Consider the following 20,939-nt stretch of genomic DNA (forward strand, 5'->3'; position numbering starts at 1 on the left):
GTATATGTAGCAGGGCGTGGAGTCATCCCACAGATGATATCCTTACCTTTTCAGCTTGCTGACGGGGTTAACTTCTTTGGTCATGTGGACTAGGCGTCCGACCTCGGTCAGAAAGTCCGTGGTTCGAATCCCATCACGGGATTCGGAAATGTTATGACTGCAACACATACAATATGAATATTCAAACTAATCGTTTCCATTAATAATATATATTTTTTTGTAAAGCCTTAAATTTCCTGCGGCGTTGAATGTCTGGGCGAATTGTTTTTTATGGGAAAAACTATACAATATGTCTTAGTAACGAACAACATACGCTCACACGCTCTGATGTCATGTTCGATGAAATGATACATGATACATGATCTCAATGCGGCGTTAAATCAAACTCACTCACTAACTCACTCCCTCACATCCCTGCGCCGGCAGCAAGCTCACTACTCAGCGCCAATCTGAACATTTACTGTAACGCTTTCCTCGTCCAAATGTTCCAGTATGTAAACAAATCAAGATTGTCTGCAGAAATAAGTTGAAACAATCTGTTGTCGGGTATTGTCAGCTAAACGATCGACAGTCTCGATCGAGATGGCCATCAAGGATACATTCCATGATGTAAAAATATGTCATAAAAAAAATATGGAATGATCGAGATGTTTGGCGCAACAACGCTTGTGCAACGACCATTACTAGTCATTAGCCTTTATGTGAATTTTACACCATCTGACGTAATTATCACGTTAACGCTAATTAAGTGATTAACTTCTGTAACTGGGAAATAATAGGGCGGTTTTCCTGTTGAACCACTCGAGCGTAACCCCTCCAGCTGTACATGTTTCAATGACTTAATACTAACCGTAAGAAACGCGAATACGATAATTGAAGCATACCTTACGTGTCGAAAAGCAAACGACATCTTATTTACGACAAATGTTAACGTCCAATACACCTATTCGTAGTAAAATGTATCGCACACTGTCTATTGAATCCCGTACATTTGTAATCGGGAAAGTGTGATAAATATTGGTTGATAAATAATGTCGTAAACATATTACCCAATCGTGTACGCATGCGTATTACGAATCTAAGGCCCTTATTTCCTGTGATAAATGCGGAAATTTCATGTAGTTGTTTCATGTAAACAGCAAGTAAAACAATTGTTTATGTGACCGCTAGTGATAGTAAGATGCGAGAAAAATATATACGCGGACTGTTGGTCACAAACATTTCATAATAACTTACCTTATGTAATTGTATTTGTGAAATGATAAGTAAGGTTACTTCCCTTGTATGTTAAACATGGCAGGCTCGGAAGAGAAAACAGCAGATCAAGTGTGTACATGGTTTAACTTGTCAGTTCCGTAGGAATGTCACAACATACCGGTATGTTTCCAACAGCTGAAACAGTTTCTGAAGATACTTCATCCAAATGGAAAGGTTTATTCATCAAACCCTTAATAACTGTGAGTACAATGACGTCCATTATTGAAAGTCGGAACATTTCCTGATGTGTGTTAATCAGTGTTTTCGTGCTGTTCATCAACTCACATATATGCATGCATGACAGGATCTGCTTGAATTTAAGTCAGATGACATATATGCCAAGTTATCACGTACGATTACGTGCAAATCTTGCATTGTAGATCATTATATCGTGATAATAAGGAACTACAAGTATCCTTACAACCACTGGCATATAAAGAGTGATGGTAAAAGTTGATATACAGAGTCTGTTGATAGATCTGAAACATAATAGACGGCATTGCATAAATTTATAGAAGTCAGCTTGTCATGCTTATCCACAGCCCTCTTGATGTTCATGTTATTTGTCACTCATATGGTGATTTTCAATTATGCACAGATTGATCGTATTGACAGTTTACCAATCGTTTGTATGACAAAACATGATTTTATATAACTTGATATTATCATAAAATCAATAAATACGAATACCTTCAATAGCAGATATTTCTTGAATTTCTTTCTGCAAGAAATCGATAAATGTTGGTCATCTCAGTAGCTGGGCTTAACCATTTTACAGCAGCTACCAATAAGGAAGCTGTAAACGACCAGCAAACTCTGTACTACACATCGTCTTCATAACACCTCATATCTTTCTCATTAGCAAGGCTTGTTAAAATAATGTTCTTGTTTCACATGACTTGCCTGTCCAAAAAATTACCAACCCCATGATTTCTTTTATTACTTTTAAGCAGTGTATAGAAACAATTTTGGCAACTCAAATTTCATGATTGCACTAGATTCCAACTTTTAGCTCATGCCATGACACCTGCCTGGTGAAGCTTTCAATCAGTAGCGATAAAATGATCCTGTAAGTTTTGTGTTGTGTGTCCTCCAAATTAATCCAAATCATCAAGTGAACTGCAAATAATGAACGTGTGGTGACTTTTTAAAATGCACATTATAATAAAGCTCAAATTATGTCAATTGTACTATTAGATTATGCTTAATTACATTTGAATTATATTTACCTTTTTAGATTTGTTTACCAACAAGTTTAAAGAAATAAAGTATTAGAATAATATCCTCCCTACCAAGCAGTCATAAGAAACAGAAAATATTGTTAAATTGGCCTAATAGAGAGTGTTTGGTTTGGGTAGGGCAGAGTTGTTCACTGTTTTAAGTGAACACCGCCATCAAATAAGCCGTTGAGATAATATTTTGCAAACTACAGCGTGAATCCAACATTGTATACAAATATCGACTGGATGTGTCATGATGTTTGTTATTTTAAGCCGCACTCAGCAATATTCCAGCTATATGATGTAGGTCTGTATATAATCAAGTCTAGACCAGACAATCCAGTGATTGACATTATGACTATGAGCATTGATTTATGCAAGTTGGATACAATGACATGCATTAATTAAGTCAGCGAGACCTGTGAAGATCCGGGGTAGAAAAGATCTTCAACAAACCATGCTTGCCGTAAAAGACCACTATGCTTGTCGTAAGAGGTGACTTACGAGATCGAGTGGTCAGGCTCGCTGACTTGGTTGATGCACGTCATCGATCCCAATTGCGTGAATCGATGCTCATGATATCAATCACTGGATTGTCTGGTCCAGACTCGATTATTAACAGACCACCGTCACATAGGTGGAATATTACTGAGTGCGGTGTTAAACAACAAACCAACCGACAACCAAGTCAGCGACCCTGACCACCTGATCCCTTTAGTTGCTTGCCTCTTTTGATACTGTGATGTATTGGCTGTAGTGATTTGTTTATATGTATACTCAGTCTGTGCCAGAACCTTGGAGACTACTAGCCCGAACTTGGCTGTTAGCATCATTGTGAGAAGAGTTTAATGTTATTGTAAACACTATTATTATCTGAGCTTATTGGACCCAACACAATTTTACTAGACTCGGGCTTCAGACTAGTGGGTGTAGTTGCAGACTGGTATATCGCTGTAAAGTGTGTGATGCAGACACTGAGTGTGTCCCTAGGTTTAGATACTGTCGCTGCAAACCTGAAAGAAAAATGATTATATCTTTGTTGATTGGATGAGTTCATCCAAATGATGAAAACATGTTCAAGAACATTGTGTTAGCACTCGTATGATTTCGATGTTGGTGATCAGCGTTCATTGAAACCATCAAACCAAGGATGTTATGGGAATTAGTTGAAATAGTCCTTCATAGTAACTTATCAGTTACGTCAAATTCTCAGTCTTCTTGTCCTGCATCAGTTCTGCTTCTTGTTTCCAGTATTGATGTTTCTCCTGAGTACAGTTAAAATGAAACTTATCAAGTTTCATCAAAGGCAGTGCAAGGCTACAAATTATCATTGCCATTACAGACTAATTATGTTTGCAGAGCAAAATTGATACAGTTTATTAAAGGAGAATTTCTTGTCAGTGGGAGTGAATGTTTTAACTAAAATCCAAATAGTATTGATTTATTTAATATTTTATTCAATGTCATTATAAGATGCATCAAGTTATGTGTGAACATAATTAATTATCTGTGAGACTTAATCATGTTAATTAACTGGTCAGTCTTCCATGTTCAGTTAATCTTGTTGGTAGCTTTCTAATACCATTATTAAAATTAGTCCGTTGAGTCCAAATAAAAAACATTCAGGAGATGTCTACAATGTTAGACTTCAGACAGGAATGCAGATATATTGGTAGCAGATGCAATCAGAGGACAAACACACTGAATGCTTTGAACTCATTACAGTTTGAGGTGGTCAGTTTCATGTAAACAAGCACTCTTACATCAAGTACATCATAGCCTAGTGTGTTACTTAGTTTTCTATATTTATATGTTTTGGTTATGGATCCGCCCACCCAACATGGGACAAATGTAATGATAAGAACCGCACACTTAAGTCTACTAAGTAGCAAAGTGACCCTTTGATTTGTCATTATTAAAACACATGCTTTTTAAGAAAAAACCTTTCATAATACCCCAACTGATAATTTGATGATTTCATTAAAAAACCCAAACATTTGTAATGTTTTTATTCTTATACCCTACCCTATGGTTAATAGAAAAAAGCAGCTGCAGACCAGAAGTTTGTAAAGAAAGGACTTGCAATCCTATTTGGTTGATTTTCATCGTATTGCACTAACATATTATAAGAAAGTACCTGCTTGTCATGAATATAGTGTTATGTGAAAAATGTATGATAGTGCTATTTATAGTATTTTATTTTATTTGTAAAAAGATCAGAGAAATAAGACGACATGTATCTGTCATACATACCACATTATCTGTTGTAATCTGCAAAAACTGCAAGCATAAATTGTGACAGTATTTTACATGTTTGTCAAAGCAAATTTGCAAACACATGACTGAAATGTGGGACGTTTCTTAGATGTAATATGTTATTTGATCTTTCTTAGTGATTTTCCGAGATATGAATGATTTTCTGTGACGTTTTCATGATTTAAGTTGATTTCTGTTGGACATTCTCTGTATCATGACATGGTTGCCAATTTTGAACATAATGTTAAGGGCATTTTGGATAGCAAAACCCTGAGACTTTCTGTTACGGATGTCTGTTGGGTGAAATAGGGTTTAATGTTGCGTTCAAGATTATTGCACTTATGTAGTAACATGCTTGTAGTCTGTCCTGTCTGTCTCTCTGTCAGTGTTTGAAATTTTGACTGGCCTGCAGGAATTTGTACTAGCCCCGGGCTAGTTTAGATAACTTTGCGCATGTCAAAATGTATACCAATGGATGCTCCTGTACGATTGTGATGTAGACAGAATGGTCAGATTGGCTGATAAACTGAAAGCACTTTTGATGAAGTTGATGATATTGATTATTGATCACAATTTGAAGGCCAATTCCCAAGATGGAAATAATAAGTAAAGTTGCAAACAGAAAATATGTTCTTTAACCATGTTTTCCCGCCAAATCATTCAGTTGTCTGGAGGATGCACACACGACTTAGTTGAAAGCAAATCTGAAAAATGTTTTCTGGTTATGATTATGAGTTACTTAATAATACCAATATGGCCTGTGGACAGGTCTGTTGCCAGCTTGCTGTAAATGATGTAGATGCTTGTTATGCTAACAATTTGTAGAGCTCCAGATATTTGCTGAAAATAAGCACCATAATTCCACATAACCCATTTAATCTTGAGTTGCTTGCATAAAACATGTACATATATATATTAGGGGCGGTCGGGTAGCCTACTGGTTAAAGCGTTCGCTCGTCACGCCGAAGACCCGGGTTCGATTCCCGACATGGGTACCATGTGTGAAGCCCATTTCTGGTATCCTTCGCCGTGATATTGCTGGAATATTGCTAAAAACGGTGTAAAACCATACTCACTCAATCACTCACTCACATATATGCATCAATTTATAAAACAAACTCCAACGCAATAGTTTGACATACAATAGTGTGGCCCAATGTAGCCATTCTGTTTGTGTACCTGTATGTCGTTACCTGTCCAGTGTTCCTGTTGGCTTTTGGGACTGGCAACTCTTAAAAAATACCAGTCCCTCCCCCAATTTTTGTCAGTCCCAATTTTGAACAAATAAATAAAGGTATGAAAATTGCCAGGTTTTAATTCTTTCAACATCATGTTCAATGTAAGTTCACGGTGGACAAATTCAATGATGTCATCTCTGAAGTAACTTAGATGTACGTCATTCACACAAACTTCAATCACAATTTTCTCTCTTTCTTTTCAATATTTCACTTTGGTTCAGGACTAAGTTACTACAAATAGATATTTAACCTCTAAGCACAACAAAATGTTGTTTCCTTAACTAAAAATAGATGACAGGAAACGCTGATGATAACAGACAAGCTGACTTCATTCGAAAAATATACTTGATTATCGCCAATATTTTGGTCAACAACAGTGATTTATAAGTTACTTTATTTGCCCCTCCACAGGGACTGGCAGCCACATGAATTACCAGTCCAGGCCTAATTTTGCCAGTAAAAAACATGTGCATGAACTCTACTGCAATGAGTTACGCAAAAATGTGTTTCGTTTGGCATCTTATCACTTAGACATGTGTCACTGTTAGGGGCTTTTGTGATATGTGACACATTTAAGGCACATGGACAGATGCAAATTAGAAGTTACCTGAAACAGTCTTAAGCAGAATCAATGATTTGTGAAAAGGTTCACTCATTGGTTTAAGAATACACGGTACCCAATAGACTGGACCAAAGGGAGTGAAACTATATTGAATACAAATATTCAATAGCATGCGAGTAGAGCGACTAATCCGATGATGGAATCATTTTGTTTGGCCTCAGAACCCCTATTAATATTTATATCTACTGAAAATTATGCCAAGAGACAAATTTTGATCGGAGAAATTTTGGAAACAGATGGTTAATAACAAGGAAGTAATCAACAAGGCTAGACACCCAGCACAAACATGTTTTTTTTTTAATAACTGAATACTCTTTACACTTTTTCTGGATCCATGATATATGCATGTGCTTTTGAGAAGACTTGTTGGATCTAACACTGAAGTGATTAAACTCAAGAATGGGCCTGTTGGAAAGGAACCATCTTCCCGAGGCAAGGGAGTTAACTGAATATAAAAGTCCTGTTACCACCCTTGCCAAACTAGGCTGGAATTATGGAGTTATATTTCGGCTGGACTAATGTGTCTATGCATAGTCCAATCAAAATCGCGTAACGAAATCGTTAGCTGTGCAGATTTCAGTCGATTGCAGGATTTGTAAAGCATGTGTACTGTCAATTCAGCATCAAACAATATTTTCCAAATTCTTTCATGTTTCTAATGAAGGTGCTCATATGATTTGATCTACTTCGCTAAGTACGGCCCATTTTGTTACAAAATAGATCGTTTATCGATCTGATCGTCTTGACAAGGCGCTGCCGTCTTGTTTGAAGCAAATGCAAGTGATATGAGAGGTAGTACCTTATTCTTCAATAGGAGGGACATAGGGACTGGTAGCGCTACGGTCAAGCCCAGAAATACCAGCCCATTTCGGCAAGGGATTAAACTAGACTTTTATAGTCCGTTAACTCCCTTGCCTCGGGAAGATGGAAAGGAACATGAGAACAAACACTCTTAGTCTTAATGTCAACATATTCTGGTTTAAAACAGTAAGTGAAATTTTCCATTGAACATTTGTTTCCCTCGATTTGACATGCTTGATCAAATGAAATTTCTGTTTATAGCAAACAAGCAAAAGCTATTTGGACATCAATCTTTCTAGTAAAATACTGTATTGTTAAGACCTGGATGTTGCAAGGTACATGTGCTGTGGCTGTACTGACCTATAAATTGCAGTGCATCTAACATCTAAACAAGCCATCTGTGTTAACAGGTTAAACATTATTAGAAAAATTATTAAATAAGAAAAAGTATGTTGGTGAAATAGTCTGATATTGTGTGTGACATTTAGGAATATCATTTGGCCATCCATTTGGACTCAATATTCCTTCCATTAATCATTACACCAATATCAAGAAACAGTTCACTCAACATAACCATATAACTGATGAGACTTTGCTTTTGCAGGTGCTCCGGCAGGTGCACCCGTCTCTCAATGCGCGGGACGATGCACTGCAGTATATCGAGGAGCTGATGATCCAGCTATTGGCGACACTGTGTTCAGCACAGCCTCACTCTGTACAGGATGTGGAGGAGCGGGTACAGAGGACCTTCCCTGACCCCATCGATAAGTGGGCCATTGGCGATGCCCAGAATGCCATTGAGAAGAGCAAGAAGAAGAACGAGAGTCACTCTCTTGTCTTGCCTGTGGATAAAGTTCATCCTCTGCTTCGGGTAAGTTACAATTATCATGATTATGGACTATGTATAATGATGATTCAGTTATAGTTTAAACTGGTTAAAGATAAGATTATTATACCCCCGACCTAAAAGGGGTATATAGCATATATAGTATTACCAAGGAATTCTGTTCGTCCGTCCTGAGAATATTTTTGGTGTGCGACTAATAAATTGAAAACTACTAAATAGATTCTTTCAAACTCGAATGTAAACAATTTTTATACCCATAGGAGAGGTGCAGTGCAAATTTTGTTTTCAGTATTTGGATTTTCTGAAAAAATATGGCTATTTTTCATATATATATTTAGAATATTGTTACATTTGTGTGACCTATAATGAGAAAACTATGTCACAGATTCTTTTCCAATGTAGGCAACTGTTTCCATACTAATAGAAGAGGTGCAGTGCAAAGTTTGATTTTGTCTAGTACATTTTCTGCGAAAATATTGCTCCTTTCATGTTTTGAACTTAGAAATATTTTTGAGTTTGAGTCAAAGTCAGGGGTGTTAGTGAGCCCGGCTCTTGTCTTGTTTTTTAAATGGTTTGTCCAGGGATTTATCTAGACCTACTCAGAGGCTGATATTCGACCTCAAGTTTGCAAAACATGTCTGTGAACATTCCCAGATAGGAATTTAAAAATTTCCAACTAAAATAATCAACTAATGTTACGTCATCGTAGAAGTGACTTGTATTTTACTGATGACAGGACCAGTAATGGTATTCCAGGGCAGAATAGCTTCTCCGCTTAATAGGGTTAGCAATGAATGCAATATGTTGCATCCTATAGTCATATGGATTGTGAGTAGACAAAAATCATTTTCATTGCAAGTCTTGGGTAACGCAAGACAGTATGGCTGTATGTAGCATTAAAACAAATCAGAATTCTAGAATGCATGTTATGTATGCCTGACATATCTATTCTTGTAAGAAATATGCTCAAAGATTGTGTCAATAGTTCATTTTCTTCAATGTAACATTGAAATCCCCATCTATAATAGGCTTTGTGCATGTGCAGTGAGAAGACCTCAGTGAGATTGTTGGAAATGAAGTGAAGCAATGCACATGTTGCTGGTCATTGCTGGTCATTGATGGATGGGACCCCTGCTTTGTCAGGACTAGACTGGAGTATTTACCATATTTACCGTAATTGGGGCCGCCTCCGTGGTCTTGTGGTAGAGAGTCCGCCCGGAGAGCGGAAGGTACGGGGTTTGATCCCCGTCCGCGTCATACCAAAAGACGTTAAAAGATGGTACTTGTTGTTACCCTGTCTGGCGCTCGGCATTAAGGGGCTAAAACAAAGACTGGTCGGCTCGGAGTCAGTATACTGTGTCTGAGTGTGGTATACATGTTAAACTGCGGCATGGTATCTCATTGTGCTGGCACTATAAATTGGCATCAGTCCGGACTTGTACAAGCAGCCACACACACACGTGCATGCACATCGCTATAGCAATAATCTTGGACACGACGTTAAATCCAATTTCACCTCACCTCACCATAACTGGGATATAGCTGGAAAGATACTGACTGACATAAGACAACAAACTAATGGTGTATCGATCAGTTACCAGACTTCTTGTAAGCTGACTGAAATAGCACATTGGGTAGAACATTGACTTTTTTTGACTGGTAGATTTAGTATACTGCCACTGAGATGTGTGTTTGATGTTGTGTGTACAGGAGATGCTGGGCTATCGTGTGGACTACCAGGTTGCTGTGTACATTGTTGCTGTGTTGGAGTATATTGCTGCTGATATTCTCAAGGTAGGTCATCATTGCTGATTGATTTCAGCTTAATGGCCATAGGGAGTCCCAGGCAGGATGCGAGCCAGTGGTCACATTGGCTGCCAAGTATGGCTAAGATCCAGTGGTCACAATGGCTGCCAGGTATGGCAAAGATCCAGTGGTCACAATGGCTGCCAGATATGGCAAAGATCCAGTGGTTACAATGGCTGCCAGATATGGCTAAGATCTAGTGGTCACAATGGCTACCAGGTATGGCTAAGATCCAGTGGTCACAATGGCTGCCAAGTATGGCTAAGATCTAGTGGTCACAATGGCTGCCAGGTATGGCTAAGATCCAGTGGTCACAATGGCTGCCAGGTATGGCTAAGATCTAGTGGTCACAATGGCTGCCAGGTATGGCTAAGATCCAGTGGTCACAATGGCTGCCAAGTATTTGAATCTGTGGGCCCCTTTAGCTTTTAACCTAGGACATTAGGGTTTTGAAACACCCTTTGACTTTAATGCTTATTAATATTATTGAACACTGCTGTCAATGTTTGATTAAACACAAACATACATTACCTTCCATATTTGACATATTTGTCTGGGCAATGTTCGATCCATGGCCTTAATATGCCAAAGGTGTTCAAGATCAGTCAGATGCTCTGCATATCTGTATTGTGTGGTCCAAATCTAATTCACTTACAACCACCTAATGATCATTACATTTTTGTTAGTTATTCTGCACATAGTTTGTAAGTAGTAGAGTTATCTTGCCCTTAAAGAGTCGAGACTAATTGCATTGTGTGTATGTGTTCAGTTCACAGGCATCTATGTGAAGAACATCCGCCACCAGGACATCACCTCACAGGACATCAAGGTGGCAATATGTGCCGACCAGGTGAGTCACAAACACAGTGAAGTTCATGCTCAGTGATATAGGAGTGAACACTATATATGAACTCTGTGTCCACCGCAGCTGCCTATTCAGTGGAATTGGACTCTTCAGTCCATGTGAACACCTTGTTTTCAAAAATAGTGTTCACATCTAGTTTTGTTTGCCGGTGAGGACTACCCCTTTTACTGTAATGTAAATGGCAACTCTGTAGCAGATTTTTGCAGACGACTGAAAATAATCATTAAGTTGTAACCTGTTGAAGTCAAGGGGTATGCAAATATCTGATGAATATCTTTATCTTGTCCAGAGTTTTACCATTGTGTTTTCTTGACTGGGGAGGGGCGGTCGGGTAGCCTAATGGTTAAAGCCTTCGCTTGTCACGCCGAAGACCCGGGTTCGATTCCCGACATGGGTACAATGTGTGAAGCCCATTTCTGGTGTCTCCCGCCGTGATATTGCTGGAATATTGCTAAAAGCGGCGTAAAACCATACTCACTCACTCACTCACTCACTCACTCTTTATGGCTTTTGTCTTGTTTCAGGTCTTGATGGACATGTTCTCCCAAGAGGAAGTGGTTTCATTTGTAGTCGAGGATGAACCAGTGCGTCGAGAATCAATGACATATGAAGAGATTGTGAAGGATTTTATTGTGGAAGAGACTCAGTACATGCGAGATCTCAACATGATCATTAAAGTGTTCCGAGCTCCGTTTGCTGACCTGTTTCCACGCAGCAAGGTGAGTTGGGCATTCAGTGAGGGATGGAGTTGGAACTCTGACATCACCTCGGTAGTATTGTCGATGTATTGCAACTCTGGGAATTCGTTTGTGGGGAGGGCGGTCGGGTAGCCTAGTGGTTAAAGCGTTCGCTCGTCACGCTGAAGACCCGGGTTCGATTCCCGACATGGGTACAATGTGTGAAGCCCATTTCTGGTGTCCCCCGCCGTGATATTGCTGGAATATTGCTAAAAGCGGCGTAAAACCATACTCACTCACTCACTCACTCACTGTTTGTGGGGAGGGGTTTCTTTTCTAGCCTGCACTTTTAATGATCATTGTAAGAACCGAATAATTGGATGAATGGTCAGACTCAGTAACTTACTTGATTATGTCATCATACACCGACTGTGTGAATCCCTCACAACATCAATCATTAGATTGTCTGGTTCAGACTCAATTATTTACAAATTGCTGACATATAGCTGGAATATTGCTAATTTGCGAAACATCTAATTCTTACACTTAGTACTAGCTTGAAATGAATGGTGGACTAGTTGAATTTAAGTGCGTAATCGACTGACTTGAGAGAGTGTTTTGCTAGGATCTGGAGGTGATCTTCAGCAACGTGCTGGATGTGTACGAGTTTACTGCCAACCTGCTCAGCTCCATGGAAGACCAGGTGGAGATAGCCGAGCAGAACGAACCACCATGTGTTGGCACATGCTTCGAAGACATGACTGAGGTAGGCAACTTTCCTTGAATAGTTAGGATTGTAGCGGATGATCACATACTTGTGACCAGGCTAGTGTATTGTGTCATTGTAGAGTGCTGTGCCAAATGGCACTGTTATTCATTGGTTTCTCCCTCCATGGCTGTGATTTAGCTTTAAAATGAGTCACCAATATTCTCACCTGTTATTCTTCTCCTGAGACAGTGAGGTATACATGTTATTAAAGCTTTGTCATATCCAGCTACGATTCCCCTAACAGGCGTAAAATGTGAAGCCAAAGTTTGGGTGTCTCCTGTGTGATACAACTGGAATATTGCTTAATGCAGCGTAGAACCAAACTCACTCACTCTCTATCTCCCATTCACTATCATCCCCCATCTATACTGTTTGAGTTGCGGGAGATAAGGTACAATGAATTGTTGTCAGTTAAATTTTAGAAATTGGTTACCATGTTTGGTAACAGACATACATAAGGCTTAAAAAAAGAATTGGTTCTCAGGGAATGGCTTTGAAATATAGTGTGGATGGGTGAGTGAGGGGTTGTTTTGAAAACAGTATGTAACCAAATAAATAGTTGTGTACAGTCAACCTGGGAAAGGACTTGCCTACATTGATGTATTCCTTGTTGAGTAAAATGCTAGTAAATTTGTCTCTGTCCAATTTGAAGCTACTAGTGGAGGTCAGGAAGACCAACTTTTGTACTACATGTGTTGAAAAGCACAGAACTCAACTTCATTGAATCTTCATGTTATCCAATATATGTTATCAAGAGCTCCCCAAACCAATCTTCCGTCCGTCTGTCTGTCCATCCATCCATGCAAGATGTCATTTCCAGAGTAGATCTTGAAAACTGTAGTATATATTGCTTCACCAAATTTGGTACATAGATAGATCTAGTGGTGAACTTGTGCCTTTTGATAGTTTGGGATTTTCGACATATATATTTTTTGAGTTCCCATGGCAACAACTTTGACTTAGGCTGGAAATGGCGGAAGAGCTCGTTTCCGCAGCAGATCTTGAAAATCCTTTAAAAAAGTTCTTCACCTTACTTTGCGCATAGATATGTCTAGCGGTGAAATGGTGCATTTTGATAATTTTAGATTTTTGAAAAAAAAAAATTTTTTTAGTTTCCATGGCAACAATATATATAATTGGTTGACATATTCATGACAAATGTTACCATTGCGGGGGGATATCGATGACTTCGTCCTCAGTTTTTTACCCGAATGCATTAAGATGTGGTAACTAAGATGGCCCAGTTTTATGTTGTCCTTAATTTTATTAATTTTTGATGATTATCATGAATGCTTTTATGTCCTAAAAAAGGTTAAAGAAAAGAAAAACAAGAATTCTAAATAGAAACATTTTGAAACAATGACACTGTCACTGTCACTGTCAAATTAAAATCCAACCTATTTTTTTAACCCTTTTAACACACAAGATCTTCCAGCCCTGTATAGATATCTTCTGTCTGCAGGGGGAGGAGTTCAACGTGTATGAGAAGTACGTGGACGACATGTTGGCTCCCCATGGGAAGGAGCGTCTCAACACACTTCTCATGAGGGACGATGTTAGCAACTTACTGATCAAGGTACATATGTATTTTGGGAGATATAAAAGAAAACACAACAAAATATTGTTTTTAATCTTAAGTCTCAGTCTTGTCACTTGTAAGTTGAGTTGATTTGTCATAACAGCTGAGTGTGTGTTTAGTATTGTTCACTAGTTCACAACTGTCTTGATGCATCACAAGTTTAATCTACAGACACAATACACAATATGACTACCTGTGTATTGATTATTGTTTTCAACTATCAAATTTGTTAGAAATTTTATTTTTTACTTTGTTTATGGCAACAGCCTCATGTTATCAGAACCACATAGAAAACTTCATGGAAGTGTTTGTGTGTTATTTTGTTTTGTGACTTGTAGACATAGAGGTAGGTGTAACATTATACATCTTGTTTGCTGTCCTTATATATGTTAAAGAACACCCCCACACCCCACTGCACTCCTCACCTCACACCACACCCTCACACCACACACCACATCCCTGACCCCAACCCTACACACCTACACCACCCCCACCCCCACCCCCACAAACACCTACCCCCCCCCCCCCCCCCCCCCCCCCCCCCAACACACACACACATACACCACACACACAACCACCCTGTCCCACAGCCACACCCCACTGCCTCACCCCATACCCACACGCACACACACACATACACACCCCACATCCCACACCCCACACCCCACATCCCACACCCCACATCTCACACCCTCAACCTCTCACACCACCCACAACAAAACAAAAAGAAGAAAGATCAACTTTGTTAATACAGTTATTATAACATAGACTCTGGACTCAATTTTTTAACTTCAAACACTTTTGAAGGAGACCATCATTCATGTACACCGTCTCTCGTCTACTTGTTTCAGTGTGCTGGGCAGGGTTTGAAAGCTGCCACCAAGTATGTTCTTCCAAAGCTGTTACTGGGGCCAGTGTCTCACTGTCTGCATTACTTTGAAGTCATCAAGGTGAGGGCTGCAGTGAGGATGGCTGGATTTGGGGGAAATGGATTAAAATTTGTTCTTTAGGTTCATTTTATATAGGTAAAATTATTCATTGTACATTTGGTTATCAGACATGGATATCTTGAGACTTTGACAACAATGTTAGTGAACAAGTGGATACACCATCTTCAGTATATTTATAGCGTCAGTGTTTTGTCTCATGGTCAATCTCATTAAAATCAGATCTTAGTTTTCGCTGCTGCTTAACAAAGATCTGAGGACATCCCATTACTAAGATCTGATTTTAATGAGGTTGTCTCATGGTAGTACCATGTTTCACACATTGGCGCAAAAATTTAAAGATTTATGTTGCATTTGTTTAGAACATGTTCATTGCCTACATATGTAAATTATCCTCTTTGAGAATTATTAAACTTTCAAGTAGGAGAAATGCTGGACCTCTTTGTTATGGCAGGATTTTATGAGAAATCTGTATTTCTATCCAGCTGTTGAAAGACACCAGTCAAAATGAAGAAGATCGAGAGTGCCTGATACAAGCCAGTGGCCTTCTCCAAGCTCTCAAACTCTCGCTGGATAGAAAGTTCAGCGGTGGTAACATTCCCAAGCGTAAACCCTGGTGGGTATACAACCTCACCTTGACAGTTCTGAGACTTGCTGACAGCTATTTGTATCCATCCTGTATCTTTTTATAGGCAAACCTTTTGGATTAAGCTTTAAAATTGAGATCAGGTTTTTCAGCTCTTTACTTGTATGCTGACTCAATTGTTTATTCTAGTTTGTCTAGCATTCACTTGTTACCCTAATCAAACATACATTACATACAGTGCTGCAACTACAATCTGTACATATGTAGGAAAGTTACGCTTCATACATAACTCTCATGACCAAATACAGTCAAAGGGAGATAATTCATGTTATGCGATTGTTTGCAGTTACTGTCATGAACAGTGATGTGATTTTTTAATTGCAAAGTGTTGTAGTTTCATCACTTTTGGATTTTTTAGGGAAATATCAACACGTCTTCAAGGTCAAACAGGCCGCACAGCCATCTTACAGAAAATGACAGATATCCAGAGAAGCATTGATGGCTGGGAGGGCAAGGATATTTGGCAGAGCTGTAGTGAATTCATCATGGGTGAGTCACATACTATGATGACACTGTGGGTAATGCAGGATAAGAATTGCTCCCCAGCAATCTATGCTGGTCATTATGTCAATCACTTGATTGTCTGGTCCAGACTTGAATTTTACAGGCTGCTGTCATGTAGCTGGAATATTGATGAGAGCAGCGTTAAAGGAAATTGAAATGATGTGGCTGGAATATGACTAGTTGTGGCTTACAATTAATTAACTCAGCACTACATTTTGATTCTTGTCCTAACACGTGTCATAAGTGGTCACGATCTCAGTTCACAGTGGGATTGTGCTTTTGATGAGCTTTGAACCTGCTAACCAGTTACAGAGTTCAGTTATTACACCAACTCTCTCAGTAAATGAAGAACCTGTGAAGATTACGGGGTAGAATAGGTCTTCAGCAACCCATGCTTGCCGTAAAGGGTGACTATGCTTGTCGTAAAAGGCGACTAACGGGATCGGGAGGTCAGGCTCGCAGACTTGGTTGATGCATGTCATCGATCCCAATTGCGTGGATCGATGCTCATGATATTAGTCACTGGATTGTCTTGTCCAGACTCGATTATTTACAGACCGCCGTCATATAGCTGGAATATTGCTGAGTGCGGCGTTAAACAACAAACCAACCAACCAACAGTAAATGAAGCATTGTCTGACAGAAACATAATCATTGAGCATTCTAGGGAAATGAGCACATTGATAAACACATACTGATTCCTCATCAAGTACAATGTACTGGCTACTTTCTGTCCTTGCAGGAACGCCTGTGTTTATCCAATCTTATGTTGTTGTTCAGATGGGATCTTGACCAAGTACACCAGCCGGCGCCCGTCAGAGCGATATGTCTTCCTGTTTGATGGTCTGATCATCCTATGCAAGAAAAACCTGAATGCAAGGAGATCATCGGGAACTGTGTCTATTCCAGAGTACAAACTAAAGGAAAAGTACTTCGTTCGTAAAGTGGAGATTTTGGACAAGGAAGACACTGAAGGTAGGATACCAGTGTACATGTAGATGGACTTCACAATGTATTCCCGTCGTATAGCTGGAATATTGCTGAGTGCAGTGTTAAACATCAAACAAACAAACACAATGTTGTGAGCTTGTGAAGAACCTGGCTGGTCAGTTATTCTAGGAGAAACTTTACTGGTTTGAGGGTGCTTTGTAAGTATTATTTACTTTAGGAATTAGGCAGCTGGCATGTATTTAGAGAGGCCTCAAAATGCTGGGTATTCCGAGGGAAATAAATTTGATAACAAACACTGTTCATAAAGCTTACAAAATGTTTATCTCCATGAATATCTGGGGTAGTGGGTTAGCCTAGTGGTTAAAGCGTTTGCTCATCAAGCCGAAGACCTGGTTCGATTACCCATGTGGGTACAGTGTGTGAAGCCATTAAATTGCTGGAGTATTGCTAAAAGTGGCGTAACACCATACTCACTCTTTACATGAATATCTGTGTAAATATGAAAGGGCTTTGAATGGAACAGACCTGTAATATTGTATAAAACTTTGTCAATAAGGAGGTTTTAGTTTGGGATTCATGTAAAATTGTGTGATTTATATAGATTTACCACTGTCCTTTTGTCTTGACTCATTGAAAATTATCTCGGTAATAACTAATTCTCTGGTTCTAAGGGAGATCCTGCTTCAGACAAAACAGCCCGACATAAATACATAAGAGACAATATATTTTGTTTTCTGTACTGTCTTGGTCTGGGTGGCCCAGTCATCTAATGCATTGCAATTCGCTGTGCAGAGTTGTGTCCCTCGCATGCCTGAATCCTGTGATTGTTGGTTTTAAATCCCGGTTCGCCCACATGTTGTATCTATCTTTTTCTGCACCATATCTATGCTTGTGGGTTTCACCAAAGTTGTAAACGCCCATGACCTGCAGCACCGGACTCCCATATTAAATTGACACTCAGTGATATAACTAGCAGACTTTTCAAAGTGGCATTAAACCCAACTCACACACTTGGTCCAATATGTCCAGGATCAGGAGGGAGAGTAAAAAGAATTGTTTGATATGGTAATTAGTACTAAAAACTCTTAAAATAAAGTTTCAATTTTCTGACTTTTGCATCATAAGGCCTGGCAGTTCATGACTTTTCCACACTAGAATTACCCCAACATAGGCGTCCCACTTGCACCTGTCTCTTTTTTCAAAATGTCCTGAGACATTTGCCTGAATGTGAAAATGTTGTTTTCCAGAACTGAAGAATGCCTTTGAGATTGTGCCCCGAGACCATGCTGGTAGCATCACCCTTTATGCCAAGTCTGCCGAGGAGAAGGCCAACTGGATGGCGGCTCTCTTCTCCCTGCAGACACGGAGTAACCTCGAGCGCATCCTGGACGGCATTCTTAGAGATGAGGAGAAGCAGCATCCACTCCGTCTACCCTCTCCAGATTTATACAGGTTAGTCTTTTGGGGGATTCGGGTAGCCTAGTGGTTAAAACCTTGGTTCGTCCCTCTGTAAACCTGGGTTCGATCTCATGGGTACAGTATGAAGAAATTATGTAAGGCCTAAAGTGAAGAATCGTATTGGGAGTGACATTTTAAGAATATCATTCAGCTTCCATGGAGACTCTGTTCATGTAAGGTGTAATGAAGAGAATATTGAGAAGTAACACATCATTAGCACCTTTCCTGTCCACATTTTGAGCTAAATGTAGATTTTATGAGTTATATAGTCTTTTATTCATGATCGAGTGGGCCATCAGCCCATATACAGTAATATGGTCCACTGCGATATATGTGGTACAGAGAAGGATCATTGTCATGGTATATTTCTCCTAACAAGTATTGCGTAGTGGATATATACTCAATTCCAAAAGAAACGCACATCCTAAAGTGTGGACATACTGAGAGTAGCCGTTGACAACCAATGTACTGTGTTTGCTGACACAGGTCTGTGGTGGGTTCTAATTGTCTGCCTGGCAGTAGTTGACGCTGGTAGGTGGCGCTGGTAGGTGGCGCTGGCGCAAGTGAGAGCGGATCATAACCATGTCTTTATGTTAAAACGTTACACGTTGTCATCCGCTTCTTGGGCGACCTTGTGCACTGTTTGTATGTGCATTACGTGCAATAAGACAGTGAATGAAGAAATGCGAACATAAGAGACTTAAAATTGTTGTGTGACCATGTAGTTACAGTGAATATTTGTCATGAAACGATATATCACGTGACTAACCACGGGTACCCGGGTCCTACTCAGTACTCACTCAACCCGAATCCCTGAGTTACCCATCCCAGCACTAATACTCAATGATGATCATTTGTACTTAATCTGGACTTGGTTCAGTCCATGTCACTCAAAGAACTGCCAGGTGGTTGTTGGTACGTTTCACTAGAGTACCTTCAGCACCCAACAATCCATGTTTCACATTTGCGTTTAGCTTGTCCTCAGAAAGACACATTCTGCCCATTTTAACTCATGGATATGAACAGTCTCTGTTCCATGTTTGAATCCAAGACGATGCTTGGAACGTGTCTAGACATGTTATTCTAGCACTGTGTGTCTTTTGTTGTGCAAATAGATCACTTTTATTGGATTTAATTAGATCGGAAGTTACAATATGAGAGGTGTGTTTCTTTTGGAACTTAGTATATCATCTAATGCTATGGTCAATGCTTTCTTGCTTACTTGACATAAATACATTAAATATATTGAATAATGGCATCAGAAACGTTTCTCTCTCAAATCAGAATATGCTGAACAGACAAGTATTAGACAGTTACATTAACTACTTAGTCAAGTTTAAAAAGTATTTGTTTCTCTTAACTTTTTTCTAAACTGATTGGGTAGGGAGGAACATTTTATGTTTATATTTTATCATTTCACAAATCTATGCAAGTATACTTGATTCTGATATGTCACATGGCCACCCCCTCTTCAGCTTGAAGTGTAAAGAGACATGGTGACCATGGATAGGTTCCCTACAAATCTGACACACTTTAAATGTCGTGGTGTGTGCAAAAAGTTGAATCATTGACAAAAACGGATTTGACTTACAAAAAGTCATATCTTATCAGTAAATAAGCATCAAGAGGCCAAGGTAATTTTTTGAGAGGAAGAGTGTAGAGAAGCAAAATCTGACAAGTAAATGGCAGTAATGAGTGAAAGAAGTGTTTGTTAGATCACTAAGAAGATTTCTTTGATAGGCATTTAGAAGTTGAAGTTCTAAGTAAGGATAAAAGTTTATGGATGGATGAACAACTTCTTTGTTTCAATAAAGAGCGACGTTTCGGTGTAGGTTCTAAAACCGTTTTTAAGCAAGTTTTAATTGTAATAAAAAAGTTGTTCATCCATAAATTCTTATTCTTACTTACCTTAAGAAGATTGTTGAGTACTTGTCTGAGACCTCCATAGGATGGAGGATGGATTTCATCTTGTATATACTTAGTGCTAAGTCCTTTTCTTCCACCGTACAGGTTTGCAATGAAGGATTCTGAAGAGAACATTGTGTTTGAGGAGAACCAAGACCCGTCTATTGAGAGCCCACTCATCAAGGGCGGGCTGCTCATCAAGCTGGTGGAACGCCTCACCTATCACATGTACGCAGACCCCAAGTTTGTGCGAACATTCCTCACCACCTACCGGTCAATCTGTAGTCCACATGATCTGCTTGACCTTCTTATAGAACGGTATCCTTCTCACGTCTGACGTCCTGACTATTTGCTGTATATTTTATCATATAAAATTGATGGATATAATGAACATGTTTATAACGAAATAACACATGTAGCGAACTGACTTTGTGTGACAATGTTTATATTCATAACAAACTGTTAATCTCTGACCTGCTCACGTGTCACCAATCAACCTATAAAAACATCCACGGCGACATGGGGCTGTTCAAAGCGGCAATAAACAATAATTATTGTAGGCAAATGATAAACTGGATTAAGTGCGAACAC

At 39.2% G+C, this 20,939-nt stretch overlaps 1 protein-coding gene across 1 annotated transcript in view; it reads left to right on the forward strand.

Moving 5' to 3' along the window:
* Positions 1-1,081: 1,081 nt before the first annotated feature.
* Positions 1,082-20,939, forward strand: part of LOC139444150 (son of sevenless homolog 1-like) — a 33,228-nt gene continuing 13,370 nt past the window's right edge. The window contains exons 1-13 of the mRNA XM_071225048.1: positions 1,082-1,457; positions 7,999-8,265; positions 9,952-10,035; positions 10,817-10,897; positions 11,437-11,631; positions 12,215-12,355; positions 13,821-13,934; positions 14,789-14,887; positions 15,370-15,500; positions 15,889-16,019; positions 16,815-17,009; positions 18,233-18,437; positions 20,454-20,666. Of these exons, the coding sequence (XP_071081149.1) occupies positions 1,362-1,457; positions 7,999-8,265; positions 9,952-10,035; positions 10,817-10,897; positions 11,437-11,631; positions 12,215-12,355; positions 13,821-13,934; positions 14,789-14,887; positions 15,370-15,500; positions 15,889-16,019; positions 16,815-17,009; positions 18,233-18,437; positions 20,454-20,666 (1,952 nt within the window). The 5' untranslated portion in view covers positions 1,082-1,361. The remainder of the gene's footprint in view (positions 1,458-7,998; positions 8,266-9,951; positions 10,036-10,816; positions 10,898-11,436; positions 11,632-12,214; positions 12,356-13,820; positions 13,935-14,788; positions 14,888-15,369; positions 15,501-15,888; positions 16,020-16,814; positions 17,010-18,232; positions 18,438-20,453; positions 20,667-20,939) is intronic.

The sequence above is a fragment of the Haliotis cracherodii genome, unplaced genomic scaffold, assembly GCF_022045235.1.
Source record: "Haliotis cracherodii isolate W230 unplaced genomic scaffold, xgHalCrac1.p SCAF_5, whole genome shotgun sequence".
In the NCBI taxonomy this organism is placed as follows: Eukaryota; Metazoa; Mollusca; class Gastropoda; order Lepetellida; family Haliotidae; genus Haliotis; species Haliotis cracherodii.